General features: G+C 40.7%; 1 protein-coding gene across 1 annotated transcript in view; it reads left to right on the forward strand.

The window, feature by feature from the left end:
- gabrb2a (gamma-aminobutyric acid type A receptor subunit beta2a) overlaps nucleotides 1-18,887 on the forward strand; it is a 60,522-nt gene that overhangs the window by 24,348 nt on the left and 17,287 nt on the right. Inside the window, exons 4-5 of the mRNA XM_056438899.1 lie at nucleotides 5,710-5,930; nucleotides 18,289-18,371. Of these exons, the coding sequence (XP_056294874.1) occupies nucleotides 5,710-5,930; nucleotides 18,289-18,371 (304 nt within the window). The remainder of the gene's footprint in view (nucleotides 1-5,709; nucleotides 5,931-18,288; nucleotides 18,372-18,887) is intronic.

Below are 18,887 nucleotides of genomic sequence, written 5' to 3' on the forward strand. Positions count from 1 at the left end.
TATTTTCAATTTTTCTAGCTTTTTCTGCACGTAACTGCTCTATTTATTTTGTCTAATGCTTTCTCACCTACTCTCTTCCATTTTATGGCCTTGGTTGGTTAATGAAGTATGTGTGTGCTACATTAATCTTTATTTTATATACCTAACTTTGGCAACACGATGGTGTCCATGGGTTAATTCCCTGCAGTAGCCTATCTGCCCACTGGGGTATGAGTCTCCCTACTTCTAGAGGCCCTATCTCGTATTGTGGGTGCAGTACCACCCCTGACCACTGTGTCTCCCTTCTATCCTGTACCTTGAGGCACTCTTGTCTGATCTTTCCCTATGTCCTGCCTCGTCCTTCCTGTCCACGTGGTTAGCTGAAGGCTAGCCCTCGTGCCTCAATGCTATCTGTCCCTTCGCTCCTGTCTTATCAGCTTAGAAGTGCGTATTATATTTATCGTATAGCGCATCAACAGAACATTCACAAAATGCTCATTGGTTCATATATAATGATATTTAATTGTTCCCCAGCGGAACTTTTATTCCTTTTAATTCCATCTCTCCAGCTTCAGAATCACATTGTTTTAATGTATTAATAATATAGGTAGCGTTCCCAGTTTTATCAATCTCCCCCTTGTTAATCCACGCTTTCCCTTTTTCTCGAAATAGTTAAAGCAACACACCCGAGTTCACAACAAATGACACACGCTCCAAGAGCGCGCTCGGACGCACTCACACACACTCACTCACACACACACACACTGTCATACACACTCACTTGGCTTCCCCAAGGTTCCTGTCTGCAGTTTGTGACACAGTTCTGTCTTTTATATGATACAATTCTAGTCAATCGGTCCCCGTTTTTTATAAGCTATTTCTAAACTATGGGTAGAGGCTTATTTAACTGTTGACAACAACATTTAGTTTCTCCAATCACAGACAGTCTTAAGACAAAAGGTCGTCTGCACACCTGTTGTTTATGAGGCCTCTTGTTGTCAACCGCCAAACCACCGCAGACCCTCGTCAGGGGTCTGTGAAACGTCTTTACTCTTTATCTGAAACCAGGTCACTAATCTGAGTTCGGGGTCCCCTAAAGTCATATATTCAGTTATTTATCTATCAAGCTATAACACGTTAAAGCAACATACACAGGTCAGGGTGAACGTGAGTTAATGGCCATAACTCACGACAACTTCATTTCAACAAGCAGGCAGTTCATTAAGCATAGCTGGGATTAAAGAAAAATACACGTTTCACAGCTTCAACATAACAGGAGCTTTTCTCACACACTCTCTAATCTTTATCATGCGTTACTTATATTGCAGAATATATTTGTATGTACTTACTACTTGAGCTCAAGATTTTAAACTCTATATACTTTATCAATTATGTTGGTTTTACCGTCATATATGTATCAATATGTTGTTTGTTAAAAAATCGTTTTTCCCTTTTTCTCGTGAGAAGGAGTGCGAGCACCCCAAGGTCACAGCAAATCACACACACACATACAGAATGATCCGTTTTCCAGTTGTCTTTTAAACAAGCAAAAATTTGATTTTTTACACGTATCCCTTGAAGCTAGGAGAAAAGTTGCAATAACCAATACGATGAACTCGGGCGAGAAGCTTCTACTGTATTATAAGGAAACAGCGCTCGTCCGCTTAGGATTTGATAACACCAGTTCACAAATATTGTTTTGTTTCTCCTTCACTTCTTAGTACCCTTGTCAATGAATTTCCCGTTTTTTCCCTCTTCAATGCCCCACAAAGACGTAGTCTGGCCGAGAACCTTCTTCCGAGGAATTCTCAGGGCACTTACGTGTCCCGATACACTCGGTGTTTAGGTCTCATTAAAATAGCCACGAGCTACAGCACACCCCCCACACAGTTTATTGAAAACAAAAAATCTCTCCCTGTGTCCATCGCATCTCGCAGAATACACACTAGATAAACTGTATTCTCTAATTTCCCCTATCACTAGGTGACTACATCCAGCGGCATACGCATTAAACGGAATTACCCTGTTTTAACACGGACTCACCCTAATTCATCACCACACTGCCTCTTTTAACACAGACGACAGGACCAGCGGTTCAGTTTATTTTAGTGGACCCTCACACTTAAAATATAGAACATGGATTTCTTAGCTACACTGACTCACCCAGCAGTCAGGACCAGCGGTTCTCTTTATTTTAGTGGACCCTCACACTTAAAATATGGAACATGGATTTCTAATCTACACTGACTCACCCAGCAGTCAGGACCAGCGGTTCTCTTTATTTTAGTCGACCCTCACACTTAAAATATGGAACATGGATTTCTCAGCTACACTGACTCACCCAGCAGTCAGGACCAGCGGTTCTCTTTATTTTAGTGGACCCTCACACTTAAAATATGGAACATGGATTTCTAATCTACACTGACTCACCCAGCAGTCAGGACCAGCGGTTCTCTTTATTTTAGTCGACCCTCACACTTAAAATATGGAACATGGATTTCTCAGCTACACTGACTCACCCAGCAGTCAGGACCAGCGGTTCTCTTTATTTTAGTGGACCCTCACACTTAAAATATGGAACATGGATTTCTACCGACTAAGAGCCGACCTTAGTATCTCCGAAGAGTGTTCCTTAGTCTTCCGAAACTCTATTAATTTACCTAAAGGCCCTAGTCTTCAAATTCCCTACTGCTAACACAACTACAGCTCTAGATTCCCTAACTATACCCTATCAATGGACACTCCCTATATCCCTAACAGTGTGATTATGTGTTTATACTTTACATGTGATCAGTTACAATTTCTAACGGTCTATATTTTTAATTAATGGGTAGAGGCTTATCTGCCGTTGACAACCTAATTTAGTGTACTCAATTCAGACATTTTATTAAAAAGGTTGTCTTTACCTGTTGTTTATGAGGATCCTTTGGTTGTCAACCGCCGAACAGCCGCCGACCCTTGGTCGGGAGTCCGGGAAACGGACGTCACCACTCTGGTCAAAAGCTCTCTGTTACCGTCCAGGTCAGTCAACCAACGTTCGGGGTCACCAAATTGTAACGTAATTCAGAATTGTCAGCCTGGAAGAGCTTATACAATACTACGAGTCTGTTATAGTTCTCTCCTTTAGGGAGACGTTTATTGACTGATCAAAAGCAAAGTACAAACCACGGGGAGCTCTCCTCAACATGCAAGTCGAGGCCCGAAAACCACACCTTCCTTAGCACATCAAGATTCCATCTTTTATACCCAGATCTCGTCACAGGTGCATATCCCATCCCTCGTACCCCCGGGTGGGGGCTGTCTGTTGGCCGTGTGCCCCTCTTGGTATGTGTAAATATTGATAACAAGTGTGAATGTTGAATACTGTCAGGCGTGTAGCTGCCCTTGAGCTGCAGACACAATATCTCTGTCTCCTCACAGGCAAAGTGCCGTCTCTTCTGATGCTTTGCCGGAACCTAGACATTACGGTCCCTTCAATAAATCAGATTAATATTAACAGCCGTTCAACATTTTATAGTGACCAGAAAATGACCAGACAAAGGACAAGTTTCAAACATCTAATTTATTGTAACCACTATAATGTAAATTATTGAATAATATGAAAAGAAGTGATGGTTTTTCAATCTTGTAATTTTGCTATTTTGGTACATATGACTTGACATCTACTGCATGATGATCCCTCTTCTGTTACGCTTGCTGAGCTTTCTTCCATTTTTCTCTGTTGAGGAGGTTTTCCCTTATTTGATCAATGGCCTTGTGATTGTGAACTGTACAGGTTTAAAGCCCCGTTGAGGCAAGTTTGAGATTTGTGATATTAGGCTGTATAAATTAGAATTGACTTGACGATTGCGTAAGAGAATAAGGAAATTATTTTGAACTCAACCTATTTGCAAAATTCCTCGTGGTGCTGAGATCATTAGACAATATTGTCAATCGAAAGATAAGTAACATATTGTTTTGACAGTTAATCATTAGTGGAAATCATTTATCAAGCAGAAATATGTTCTGGTTTCAGCTTTTCAGTTGTGGGAGTTTGTTGTTTTTCTATGTTTTATTCAAAAACCCAAAATAAACCAATCATTGTGATTGGATTATTTGGGGTTTTTGAATTGTTGGTTGGACAAAACATGCTATTTTGATAAACCTTGGTTGGATAATTAAGATTGACAATTTCCCAGTGTTCTGCAATGTTAAAGACTAAACAATTTAAGATAATAATAACTAAATCCTATTAATGTAATAATTAAGAGCTATGAATGCAAACGTCTGTGACACACCACTCTCTCTCCCTTGTTACCATATCCAACAAAATGTAAAAATATTTTACTCCAGTTTTATCAAAAATAATACAATAAACTTGTGTTTGAAAGTCAGTGACTCCATACATGATCTCTGCTTCATGTTGCTCAGATTGTTTCAACAGGACTCCAGTTAATATTATTAGCTTCAGGTTGCTAATTTAGTCAGAGAGAGGTTTCGCTTCTGCTATTAACTTCGTCCGCGACTGCAGGCAGCAGCTAACGATCTCAAAGGTGATAGAGATATCCGATCGACAGACTGATAATGAGACAGAGAGGGAGCAAGTGTGAGCAGAGGGTTCAGTAGGAACTCTTGTAAAACAGGATAAGGATGTAGCCGTCCTCGCTTGACTTTTCACTCCTGAAAAAATCAACATGGCAGCAGCTTGAGTATTTTTAGATGCCCTTTTTACGCAGTGCTTCGGTCGCGCACACTGCATATAATGAACGACAAGAGTTTAAAAGCAAAAGTGGCTTTGCAGTGTCACGCCAATGTGTGACGATAGAAAAAAAGGCTTAGAAACATAGAAACATGGTCATAAGTAATGATGATGGCTGCCTGGAGTAAATGCTCAAGGTCCTTGTTTCACAGACAGTATTTTTTATTTGTTTCTTCTGCTCATCATTGCACTGCAATACACTGCAACATAGCAAATCCAACTGCAGTGCTGTGTTTTACTGTGGCGTGTGGGTGTAAGTCTTTTTTAAGAGTGAGAAGCAGAGAAAAGATAGCGCGAGAGGAGGAGGAAATACAGTCTACTAATACAGAATGTGTACAAACAAGCTGTCCAGTATAAATGCCTCTTTTCCAACCAGAAAACACACCAACATCTCAGTAGTTTGATAGTATATTATGCAGAATTAGAAGCAAAACCACCAAAAAGATGGGGCCAAATAGCGCCACATTTGCGCAAGACTGAGTAGTATTGTCTCTTTAAACCAATAAGTGGCGTCATTCGGTTATCTTCTAAGCAGATAGTCTTTGCTTGAGACAAGAGTCAGCCAGCGGAGAAAGTTCCCCTCTGGTTATGGTTCCAACATTAAATGAGGATAGTTGAATATTAACCCTCCAGCCCCGGCCACCATGGCCCCGAGTACAGGCTGTGGCCTTTCAGATCCCAAATAACCTTTTGGCTGACCTTCTCACTATGCCGAGTCCATACAACATGCTGTGACATATCTTTTGAGTCATGTTCAGATATGAGCTTAAGGTGACATGCTGTGTGTGCTTGACATGTTCCCCCAGTTGAGATGTTTGTGGGATGTAAACATAATCAGATACCACCTGAAAGATGTAGCCAGTACATTCAGTTGAAAGTGTTTACTGGCTCCATAGTGGAATTAACGTCAGCAGTATTGATTCTCACTATGAGCTTGTCTTTGAAGTGCTGCACTGGCTTTATTAAATGGACTCCCCCCCTCTGTCCTCCAGGACTACACTTTGACGATGTACTTCCAGCAAGCATGGCGGGACAAGCGTCTCTCCTACTCTGAGATAGCATACAACCTGACTCTGGATAACAGAGTGGCGGATCAGCTGTGGGTCCCCGACACCTACTTCCTTAACGACAAGAAGTCCTTCGTTCACGGCGTCACCGTCAAGAACAGAATGATCCGTCTCCACCCCGACGGCACGGTGCTTTATGGACTCAGGTAAGCCTTTTACTGCCCTCCCTACCGTGTCATGACTATTAGTGGATTGATCACAATGCATAATGAAGTAATGTGATTGAAGGACATGCATTGTGTCTGACTGAGCCTTTTTAATGAACTCCAACTTTGAATCAAACTATTGCGGCCATTCAATTTCCTGCTCAGCGTGACACAACATACCGTTGCCATAGAATGAAAGGATTTTGTTTTACAACTTAGGTCTTATCTTTTTTGTTTTTCGGTATTAATAATATTCTACACACAAAGTTAATATCTGATATCTTAGAAGGCCGCAACATTTCTGAAAATAGATGGGGCAAGAAATACAAGTAGTCAAATGAAGATAAAAACAATTCACCATGTTAGCTAAATAACAAAAGTATGTAGTAAACGCGAACTGTAAGTAGTAATAAGCCGTCGCAGTAAAGTATCTGGCCAACTGTATGAACTATATCCTCCAACAATTAAAGACTTCTTTTGGTGTTTTAATATCTGGGGTTTGCAGCCTGGGTGTTGGGACAGCCCGAGGGGTTGCAAGGTAATTCTGACATGATTAACAAGACTGGAGAGAAGATGCAACGAGGCACGCGGGTTTACTTTCAACTGCGATGCAATTACATTTTTTTAACACAGAAAAATACATAAAGATGATGTATTATAGACAGTATAAAATAAACACCAAAAAATAAAAAGACACAAGTGAACAGGTTTTAAAAAGAGAAAGATGCAATTTCATTACAACAGATTAATCAGGAGGTTGAAATTACATTGGGGTTACAGTGAAATGTCCCATCTTCAAATTAAGCAGATGCAGTAACAAACAGAAAAGTTTATTTGAAAGGTCAAAATACAATTATAATCGAAAGACAAAAAAATATGTATGTTTTGTGCCTTTTTTCTTATTTTGTTGGCTGAAATGTTTCTTAAAATACTGGATCATTTGACCTCTTCATGACTTTTAAGATCATTCAAACTATTGAAATGTAAGTTACAGCACATAGACACTTGAGAATGTGATTGTGTGCTTTCTATGTGGTCCCGAGACAGAATGTTTGGAAACCAGTGGTTTAGATAATTTAGATAAACTGCCTAATCATATTTTTTAGGGTTAAGATTTACATTGTAAGAAAGACAAATCACTCTTTAATAAATGTGTATAAGAGGAGCACTATGCCTCCATGTTTTAGCCTTCCACATCCCCTGATGATCATCAATATCAATAATGTATTGGTTGTGATTAATAATAAAGCAGAATGCAGCAAACAGCCGAACTGAGTCTGATTGTGCACGCGGGTTCAACTCATCTACAAGACGTCTCTTTGTGGTATTGGACTGTGATGCCTCTGAGGAGACTCACATCCATAATTGATAACTCATAATCAATAATGTAGTAGTTCAATACAAACACTGAATCTGTATTTGTACTGATGCTGCGTATTTGACTTCACAAGCTAGCACAGCTCGTCCATCACTGTGCTGCTGTTCCTCTGATCTGCCGCCTCCTTTTCATTTACGTGTGTGTGTGTGTGTGATTGTGCGTGCGCGCGAATAATCTCAGATTAGTGTCTGTGTTTCAGAGATGAAATTATTGTTGCTAATTCAAGATGTTGCAGCATTCAGTTATTCTCTCGAAACAGATATACACTTCTTGTGCAAAGACTGCTTAAAAAATATAGCTATCTGCACTGCACCAGATTATTCATCGCTAGATTTTGTTTCAACAGTCAAGAAATATAATTTATAACTATCTGACGCAATTATATAAGGCCGAGCACACGTGCAGCTGAAAATTGTGGTTGTTACCTCGGATACGTTGTCCTTGTCAGTGCCACTGCCTCCCGGCTTCTCCATCTTTTGGTTTGTGGGTTTGGTCCAGGTTTTATTTGATGCTAGCAAGTCCAGACACAAGCTTCTGTCAGTCAGCCCAGCCAGATGCCTCTGCGCTGTGAGCACGCTGACACATACCTGGAGAGACGGGGCGGCTGGTTACAACAGCAGGGCTTTGGTGGATGTGGAGGGGATGGCTAACTGAGAGGAGACTCAGAGTCCTCTCCGGGAAAACAGGTTGTATGTGAAAACACGTCCTGTCTGTGTTGTAATCTGTTTGGTTATTAATTCACATCACTCCTTATCATAAGTGTAAAAGTGGAAGGAGTAATTGTATAATTTAGTTAAGTAAAAGAAACAATGCCGTAATGTAAGAATACTCTGTTACAACTAGAAGTTCTGCATTAACAGTAACATGTCCGCAAAAGTACTTTATGTTCAAGTTATATTTTTAGATATTCTATAATTTAATTGATATTAAAAGGTGCATACAAATCTATGCACCTTTTTATTGATGTGTTTAGTCAATGTCGTGCCAAGTAATCCAGTTTTCCAATTGATCACTTGTTTGTTATTTAATCATCTGTAAAGTAACGATAAAGCTGTCAAATACATGTAGTGGAGCAAAGAGCACAATATTTATTTCTGAAATATAATTGAGGGAAAAATATTTCAAAATAGTAGTACTCAAGTAGACTAGCAGTTTTTGAAAATTGTAAAGAAGTACAGTACTAGAATAAATGTAACTTTCCACTGCCGAGGGTCAGTTTAAAATCCAATTGTACTTTTAATTGAAGCGTTAGGATATCTACGTTTTAAAGATCTGCTTTTGCACTTTAATCTTGTTAAAGGTGTTTGTCAATCTTGATGATGTCATAGTGATGTTATTAGGACAAAAACAAGGAGTTTGTATCCAGTATGGAAGGTCTCATGAAAAGATGGCATCCAGTTGCATCATGGTAAATGTAGGAGCTGGTGTTTTTAGAGCAGTATGTGTCGACCTCTGCGGTTTTGACCATTTCTTCTGGAAATGAGTCTGTTATTTGTACCTTTATCTTAATGGGAGTGTTGTACTGGTGTACAGAGTGGATATGCTTTGTAGCACATTTAGCCATGACCTTGACTTTTATACATGCTGAAAAATACAGGAATTACTGAATAGACATTTTTTGTAAACGATATCAACACCCCGTGCACCCCAAAACCCAATCAATCAAACTGTGTATTAACAATGTACCAACTATTGAAATCACACACTAACACAAATTAATGATCTGCAGCATCATTTCATTGCTTGTTTGCTTCCTTTTGAACCTTAAACTCGAGGAAGTAAGATGCACTGTTGTGTCACCAAATCCTTGAATAATAAGGGGTAAAAGAAAACATATTATTGGCCTCGAAGGTGAATGTGGATTTGTGCAAACTAACTAAAAATGATCTAGTGCCGCACCTGGGGAAGACACCAATAGATTATAGTGTTGTGGTTTGCAGGACGCATTATATGCTTTTGTGTGTGGAGGATCTGTGTCTGTAGGTGGCTGTCTGTGTACGAGTGGGCGAGTGGCAGTGGTGTATAAAGTACCCAAAAGTCATACTTGAGTAAAAGTAAAGATACTTGACTGGAAAATTACTCAAGTAAAAGTAAAAGTCACCTATGAGAATACTACTTGAGTAAAAGTATTAAAGTATCTGATTTTTTTTGTACTTAAGTATCAAAAGTAATTTTCTGATATTAAATGTACTTAAGTATTGAAAGTAAAAGTAAATGCTGTTAATAAAAAAAACAAAGGGTCAGAATTTTGAGAATTATGAAGTTTATTTGTTTGGGCGCTGTGGCCGCCATGAACAAGGAGTATGAGCTAGGATGAACTTAGCAATATATGAATACTATGAAATTACTAAAATATAAAAACACGATTAACACAGAAAAAAGCAGAACCAAAAGTAACAACCAAAATCATCACTTTAAAGTGAAAAATGTATTGTTAATCTTCAAAAGAAGTTGATTTTCAAAATGGACAGATGTCAGTCTCGCTCTTCTGGGGCTGAAGACGAGTCCTGCGATGCTGAAGAGCCGTTCACATGGTGCAGGTAGAGTGTGTCTAGCTTCACAGGCCCTGATGCAGGTAGAGTGTGTCTAGCTTCACAGACAGCCTGCACAGTTGGGAAGCATTTCAGCAAGTCAACGTGATCCACGTCTCCATCCAGCCGTTTGCTGCTGTCACGGGCTTGAGATGACGAAGAAGAAGTCCTCTTCATCAGATGAACTGGACCTGGTGGCATCACATAGCTGCAGGGAGGGTTCTTCCATGTGCTGCTTGATGTAGTCCATTCCTGAAATAAAGTGAGAGTATTACAGACATGATAGAATTAATAACACTTCCTAACATGTCATGACCCCAACCAACAGTTTTGTACTAACTAGTTTGTTTTAATTTGAGGTTTATACATTTAGTTTCATGCACTGTCCGTGCATCCAGAGTTGATTTGTGAATATGTACTTGTATCTCTGTCGTTAAACACAACAACAGTCCCAAATCAATATCGTCGCCATTACTGGACAGTCACTCTTATAATATTAATACAAATAATGATAATAATAATAATGCTGTAATGATTAGCATTATATTATAGCTAAGACGACTCAAATCAACAAATTCTCACAACTGTCAACACTTCTTCAGCTCATTAACTCGCTAGAGATCCGTCTACTCCACTCACGCTAATTGTCTCATTTAATTGGCGATAGCTAGCGAACGTTAGCCTAACATACAACATGCGTAGGACAATCAGACACCTGCCTCCCCCCCTCCTGCCAAAGATATAACTTACTACAATCCTGAGGACAACACTGCTAGATATCTTAACAGGTTTATGATGATTATCAAAACTAAATATTAACGTTGCGGCTCATGGGATTAATCTTAGTTTACCTCAATGTGTTTCCTGAGGTTGGATAGTGAGTTGTTGAAGGCCATATCCATACCTGCAAACTCATGAGGGGTGAAAAAGGTGACAACGGGGGGGGGGGGGGGGGGGTGCAGGTGATTTTTTTTGTTTTGTTGTCACCACACCACATCCACGTTGCTTGAAGCCTCAAAGCTTTTAGAACCACAACTACAGTCATTTTATTGTTCTGACCACAAATCTAAATAATGATAATAAACAGTTTAAGACCAAAAGGTTCTCCGCTCTGACTCAGCCCTATAACGATAGTAATAACAAATATACATTGTCATTATATATAATATGGTTAAAGTCATTCATGAACCAACTTCCTTTTTTTTTGCCTGAACAGTCCTCATGGACTTCTCCCTGAATCTGTTCTGTCTCTACCTGTTTGTCACGATACTCATATTATAACTTCTATACATATTACATACCTGCCATAAATATCATGATACCCGATACCAGAATTCAATACACCATACAAACAATATGGTACCATAATTACGAGACTGGTATATTTATCTATAATAGTAATAAATAAAACATCTGTATGGTTCACTTTTTACCAACTTTTTCAACACTTAACAAATGACAGTAATATGAGTATTCATACAGCCAGATATGAATGAAACTACATGGTTCCATCATAGCATTGATTATACACTATGAGGCCGTTAGTCTCTGACCAGATGATACACAGTTCATCAGGATGAGCAGCTGGAGAGTTACACAACTTTACAGACTGAAACATTTCACTTCTGGCATCTTTTTATTTTTTAAGCCGAAGTCTCTAAAGCTCCGCCTCTTCTCTCGCTGTGAGCGCTGCGCAGCGCAGTGTGCGCAGACAGCTCGACACGGAGCAGCGCGTGCGCTCTGATCGCTCTCTTAATGAAGTATCGATACTAAAAATATGCTAAATCACATCGTGTTTAACGTACGGGTACTTTGTTAGCATCGCTACACCGTGCAGCGTGACAGGAGTAGATGTAGCGGGCTAACATTCAAGCTAACCTGAACCCCCAAACGCTGTGGACATCTGAACGCTGATTGGCCGAGACGCGACACGTCCCATCAAAGATGTTTTATTGCGAAGAGCAACACTTCACACTTTTCTCCGCGTCTCACTGCAATCTCAACGGCAGCGGGCCAGGTGACCCCCCCCAAAAACAAAAACTCTTCGGATCTCCACGATTCACGTGGATGACCTATTTTGAGTTCAAAACGGTGAATTTCACCGAAAGGTGACAAGTTTGCAGGTAAGCATATCTCTGTAGCTTTCGGTCGGCATGAGAGGCACTTCATCCGGTAGGAAGAAACTTTCACTCCGACAAAAGAAAAGAGTTCGCCCAAATATGGCCACGGACGTTGATCTTGGTCCCCGTGGTTCGAATAGCTTCCATTGCTGCTCCACATGAAACGAGTCGTCTCTGTAGCCGCTCGCTCGCTAACATCCTGGGCATCACTGGGAATAGAAAGAACGCGGCAAGGACCACTGACCCCCAACCTGGTGCTCGTGCTGCGTTCAGGTGCGCTGCGGTGTGTTCCACAACAGTCCCCGATGTTTCTCATGATTATTTTTTTCCGTAGTAACGAGTAACGATACTGTTTCAGGGGAAATGTATCGGAGTAAAAGTACAAGTTTTCATTGCAAAATGTAGTGAAGTAAAAGTAAAAGTAAACAGAAATATAAGTAGTAAAATAAAGTACAGATACCCCAAAAAAACTACTTAAGTAAAGTAACGAAGTACTTCTACTTCATTACTATACACCACTGGCGAGTGGTATTGTTGGGGTGCATGCTGAGGAGGAAGGGTGAGTGTGTTTGTTTACTTCTTATTCCCTGGATATATGCATCCCAATCCTGCCAAATTGTGGTCTTCAATTGCCAGGAGGAGCAGAAAATTACAACAGTGCTCCCAACTGTCACTTTAGAGCTCAGTTCACTCTCGGGGAGAGGCAGTCTGATCTAATTAACCAGCCCCTGAAAAGGCCAATAACACAGATACAAGAGAAAAGATACACCCCCACACACCCTCACACCCAGACATACACACACAGACACACACACACAGACACACACACACACACACACACGGACACAGACAGAAAAAACCCACAAACTCCCACTTAGCCTTTCATTTTATGCAGGAAAAAAGGAAAGAGATTTGGTGCACGACTCGTGATGCATGTCACTCGGAATTCACAGAGAGGGGTTGAGAAAAGAGGGAGAGCCAGAGAGAAAGAAAGAGACATGAAGGTCAGACTTCATTCAAAATGGAGAAATTATTAGGATTCTCCCTCCCTTTACCGCCTTCCCCCCTCCCTCCTCTCTCTCTGTTAATATTGTAACTCCTTTTGTGAGAGGATATATCCTTGTGCTATGGAGACTGGCGTTCTCTTTTGTCTGGGCGAGGAGTGTTCCACTCTGCAGCTCAATAGATGACATTGCATGCCAGGAGGAGGAAGCTGATGAGTGGTGGAAGAGAGGGATTTAAATAAGCCTTCTTTTCTGTCAATAACATCATTATGGGCTTAACATCGCCTTAAAAGTTCTCCATCTCTCTCTTAAACTATTGATTTGTATGTGTTCAGATGAGCGTGTATTTTGAAATTAAGAATCCTCTCCTATGGCATGCTTTGGCACACGCCGGACTCTGTTGGTTGCCACTGCAGACATTTTATTTTCAAATTTGGCAACAGTGGCTGAGCAGAGAGACAATCCTCCTGCATGCTATGTTTCCTCAGCTCAACACAGGCTCTCTATCCAAAATGGAGGACGCTTCTCCATCTTAATTTAACGTCTCACTTCATAACAATGTCCATTTAATAATATGTCAGTTTAATTAAAGGTACGCAGGTTTGTAACCTGCTTGCAAAAATCTCTCTGCATTCGGCCTCTGCTGTTCCCTCGAGATGAGATTCTGTCTGTGAATGTGTGGTGGTTGTGTTATGTCCGTAAACAAGGTAATTTGAAATAAAGGTGCACATGCTGCCTTAGGCGGGGGTCCAAACACACACACATGCACACACACACACACACATACGCACACGCACACACGCACACACACACACACACACACACACACACACAACCACTGGGTGAACTGTGACGGAACATGCACAGCTGGAAAAGAACAGCCTTTTTTTAGAGCTCCATGTCCTATTAGCTCCGACGCAGAGCAAATGTAGCGTGTTTGAATCAGCGTGATCTGTTAGAGCATGGCCTCTCCTCCGGCAGGTTGGGATGAGAGAGAGGAACCGGCCCTGATGTTGATGAAGAGCAGAAAAGCCTGTGCTTCATGATTGCAGCTGCTGCTGCTGCTTTAGAGGTCCACGGCAGACTCTCGCTGCAGTGGAGATGACGAGGAGGAGGAGGAGGAGGAGGAGAGGCGAAGACATGGAGGGAATCCGGCAGAGAAATCCTCATCTGTCTCTCCTCCTCCTCCTCCTCCTTTGTTATTAGCTGTTTATTAATTGTTATTGAGGATATTGGACATGCTTGCTTGGCCACAGGATGCAGAAGCAGCTCTTGATCAGTGATGCAGAGCCTCAGACAAAAAATCTTCGAGACTCCTGCTGATGATGTAGGTGGGCTATAAATAGGCTGTTATTTTTACCCCTGCCATTTTGGCCTCATTTCTGCTTTTCCCCTGTGCTTACCTCTGTCACCGTGATGATTTAGTGGTGGTGATGGTGATTGATGACTGTCTGGCTGGTGAGCACACCGTCCCAGTAAGTTGTGGCCATAAAAGGGGTAAAACTAGGACAGATATAAGACTCCTGTGTTAATCCCCAAGTGCACCATGGCCCTGCTAACTGGCTCTTACATAAGAGACCAGAGAGCAAGAAAAAGGAGGCAGAGAGAGTGAAACAGAGAGCCTGAATCTGTGTGTGAGAGAGAGAGAGACTGTGCGTCTCTACATCTCAAAAAATGAAATCCTAAACTTGCCAGGCTGGGGAGCTCCAAGTTCTATGTAGACATATTTCAAATAAACTTCTGCTCTTAATTATTAAAGACAAAGCACTCTTTAAGATTAGTTTGTAGTTATGATGAAGTTAAAGGGTACCTGTAGTGAAAGTGAATATGTAGCCAGATCAAAAGATAATGTGTTTCTAAAGGTTATTCATGCACTGACGGTCCAGTATTCAATAACAATACGTAGTTTAGGCTGTTCAAAGTCCTCAACTCCGACATGCGACATTGCACTGGAGCTTGAATATGTCGCGGGTGGTGTGACGTCAGATCGTTGATAGATCGACAGCCAGCCACAGCGGATGTGTTCAGAAACCAATGTAAACAACGTCGAGCGCTCGCAAACAAATGCTGAGAGATTGATAATATGGACGATGAAAGATTGTCTGATTCAGCAACTGGATACTTGTTTGAACCTTTAAAAGCAGACTATCCCCATTTAGTTAATTGTGACAGCGATGATAGCGATGATTCTGATGAAGTTGATGCCGAAGGACCGCCGGTCCAGATGCTTCACCGTGCGGACCGTGCACGCAAGTCGGCGGACGTTTGGTGCAGTTGTGGAAATGTGTGCCACAAAAAACAGACATAGAGTGCATTTGTTGTAAAGAGCACGAACTTATGTCCGATGATATAGTGTCATTAGACCTCATCTGCTTCACACAAAAGAGTGAGCTTGATAGCTACATCGCGCATAAGCCAGCGCTGGAGATGTCTTTCAGTGATGCAATGATCGGCCGACATGTTCGGGGGCCTGCACCCGAGGGAGAACTGTCAAATCGGTAAGTTTGCCAGTTGTTTCATGTAGGCTAATTTGCGATCACCAGAGTTGGTGTGATTATTACTAATATTCTGAATATATTCACCTTTATTCTCCCACTAGCGAGAGGCCTAACATTTGCCTGCATACTCCGGATTGGCTGAATTCCTTTCAACGACTCAACGTCATAGTTAGCTTTGACATGAGTAAATAACTAGCAAAATGGCTGCGCCCTGAAGCGTTCACGGACTCGGAATGTTGACAAAGAAATGTAAATCCTCGGGCTATGCGTGACTTGTTGACAATAGCGGCGGGGTAAATATGATTTATTTGATGCGCCGAATGGATGTAGCACGTTGTTGTTTTGCACTACAGGTACCCTTTAAGAGAGGTGCGATTTAGTTCTTACTGCTAGGGCATCCCTTCGCTCCATGGCACAACGGTTTATTCTAGTTAATGTCTTTATGCTGAACAGAGAAGAGCTTTAACATGTTTCTTAAATGTGTTTTCAGACTGGCTCGATGACATTTTATTTTCAATTGTTTCTGTTTATACATAAAACAAATCCTCCATTTCACCTAGTAGGATTGGAGGTGACATGATGATATATGAACTCAGACAGCATCAAATTCTCTATCGTCAGAGTTTTTAACATACTTTTTACATCACATCAGCCACCCCTTTAACATCTTTGTGTGAATTAGGACGTTGTGTTCAATGCTAACACTGAATTAGCAGCACTGAGTTATGGCAATATTGGATGTTATATATGAGTTTTTCAACATTATGATGAAGTATTTTATCTACTGGATGAAGCAAAAACAGCTTCCTGTTTTATCGATGAAAAAGGTTTTCAGAATTATCGATATATATATGTGTATATATGTATATATATATATATTTATATGCATCTATGTATATATGTATGTATATGTGTATGTATATATGTATGTATGTATATACGTATATATATGTGTGTATATGTGTATATTTGTGTGTGTGTATATATATATCTATATATATATATGTATATGTATACCTGGATGCGAATTATTTCTATTCGTGAATATCTGTCTTTTGGTGCACGTTTGTAGTTATTTTCTTATGTCGTGGCACGCTGAACTATCTCAACATAAAGTATAGCTTTTTGTTTTCCTGAGCTGTTGTCATCATGTTTGACTGTGATTGGCAGCTGTTTTAGAGATATGAGACCAGGGATCTTGTGAAAAGTCGTGAGGACTCAGCAGTCATTAGTCATGTTTCCATTAAATTATAAAGTACATTTTAAACACATTGTTTAAATGTTGCAAAGACAGAAATGTGAATTAGTTTGCATCATATGGTTTGGAGCAAATAAACTATGCTACAGTGTAGTTTGATCTGAAATTGGCACTATCGGTAATCCGCATAATCTGATCTCACATACTACTCACATACCAATCTAATATATAGCATATTAGATTGGTATGTGAGTCGTATATGAGATTAGCCGGGGACAGGCATAGAGATGTGCACACACTCACGACCGAATGTAATCTCCTGGCTATACTACTAGTCTAGCATGCTAGACTTATACCTAGAGTTAAATTGTCTGTCCAGTCTCTCTCAGACAGCCTCAGGGTTTGGCACGGCCGGGTGCCAGCCCGTCTCAGCTCTGGCCAACTTGTCGTGTGTGAAACAGGAAGTAAGTCGCTCTGAGTGAACCTGTCGGATACAGCTGGCTGGCACTCAGCGAGACTTTATTACAGGATTGTGTGACCAGAGGTTGAACCCTCTTCTTGTTTTATCTACTTAAAAGTAAAATCAGTGTTGTGTCCCAATTCCATATTACATTTAGTACTACTTGTATATATGTTCTCATTTTACTACGAAGAAGCACATTTTAAGAACAGGGAATGATGCAATAGGTGCACTAATGGAACACGATATATTTTCACAATGAAAGTCAAAGGATCTGATTAGATAGCCATTTTCTCTTTGCATTGCATTGTGGGACATTGGTGTGCAACCGCAGTGCTATTTTAGTTTAATTATTTTTGTCACTTTTCCAATATGAACCCACTGAAGACCTAAAACCTGCTTATAATTAGTTTTTATTGTGAAAGAGTGTTAACGAGCTACACAAGTGCTGCAAACTCAAGTAAGTGAATGCGAAAGTCCCTGAGCGTAGACAACCTAAGGAGGAAACGTGTTGTCACTCAGTAAATCTATTGCCTCAAATATTAATTAATTTATTTATTCATTGAACCTATATTTATATTGGGTGGTCAAATGCGATCAGTTTACTCTTTTTTCGTACCGACACCCTTTGTACACAAAACCTAACATTGAGATAAACATAAAACGTACAAAACTGCAAATAAAATCTTCAAAAAAACTGGTCCAAAGGAATCAAACCAATAATAAACCTGTCCTTTTTGTGGCTTTGTGGGCCAGCACCAGGGTGAAAGGAGTGAAAACATACCAGAGTTTAAATGTAGGAAGGAGAAGCGTTGTGTGAGGGGATCAGCAGCAGGTTTCTTCAAAGACTCTTACAACAGTAAATACACATTAAAGGGGAAGACAGAGCACAGCTATGGCCGATCACGTTATTTACAAGTATATTTTATTTCAGCAAACTTCTGTTCGGATGACTTTCTCAGACTTGCCCAACAGCATTTGATTGAGAGTTGATCTTGATTCACCTATTTGATTACATTTCCCAGTTGACCTTGTTGTTTTTAGAGGAATAGTTCTATATCGGGTGCTCCTGAGGTAAAATGACTTCTGCATTGAAGGTCAGATAAAATTAACTGGGCTTCCTGAGCTCTTTGACAAATCCTATATTTTCTATCCCACTCTGTGTGTAGGATCACCACAACGGCAGCCTGTATGATGGACCTGCGCCGCTACCCTCTCGATGAGCAAAACTGCACCCTGGAGATTGAAAGCTGTAAGTCCTGTTGTCCCTGACAACCAGCTCTCACGCCCACACGTAGACGTAGAATTAAACAGATCCCACGTACACATGCAGCTCTGAAATCTGGTTTTAAAACAGTCTGTCAGGCTTGGTGGCAGCAAGGTAAAAGGAAGGTTGATAGGACTGCATGTAAAATGCTGAGAAAGGCTGATGAGATATCAAGAGATACGCATCAAGAAGAGGAACATCACTAATGGCTCACTGACTGATAACATCCAGCCTAATTAATTCAACTCCAACTGCAGTGGCTTCCTAAGGCGTGGAGGAGCCTGATTCGGTCCAGTGTTTCATGGGTGTGCTGATAATGGATGTTATGTGTGTAGCTTCTTCCCGAAACTGCCTCCATGTTTATATAGTATAAAGAGCTCATTTCACATGGAGTTTGTAATTGTTCGTGATCAGGTGTTCTCGAATCGAGGGAGGGAGGAAGGGTAGAAGAACATGAGAAGGAAAGACAAGGTCCTCTGCATGTTTTATCTGGGTCCCCGG

Source organism: Pseudoliparis swirei, chromosome 19 (genome assembly GCF_029220125.1).
Source record: "Pseudoliparis swirei isolate HS2019 ecotype Mariana Trench chromosome 19, NWPU_hadal_v1, whole genome shotgun sequence".
Classification (NCBI taxonomy): Eukaryota; Metazoa; Chordata; class Actinopteri; order Perciformes; family Liparidae; genus Pseudoliparis; species Pseudoliparis swirei.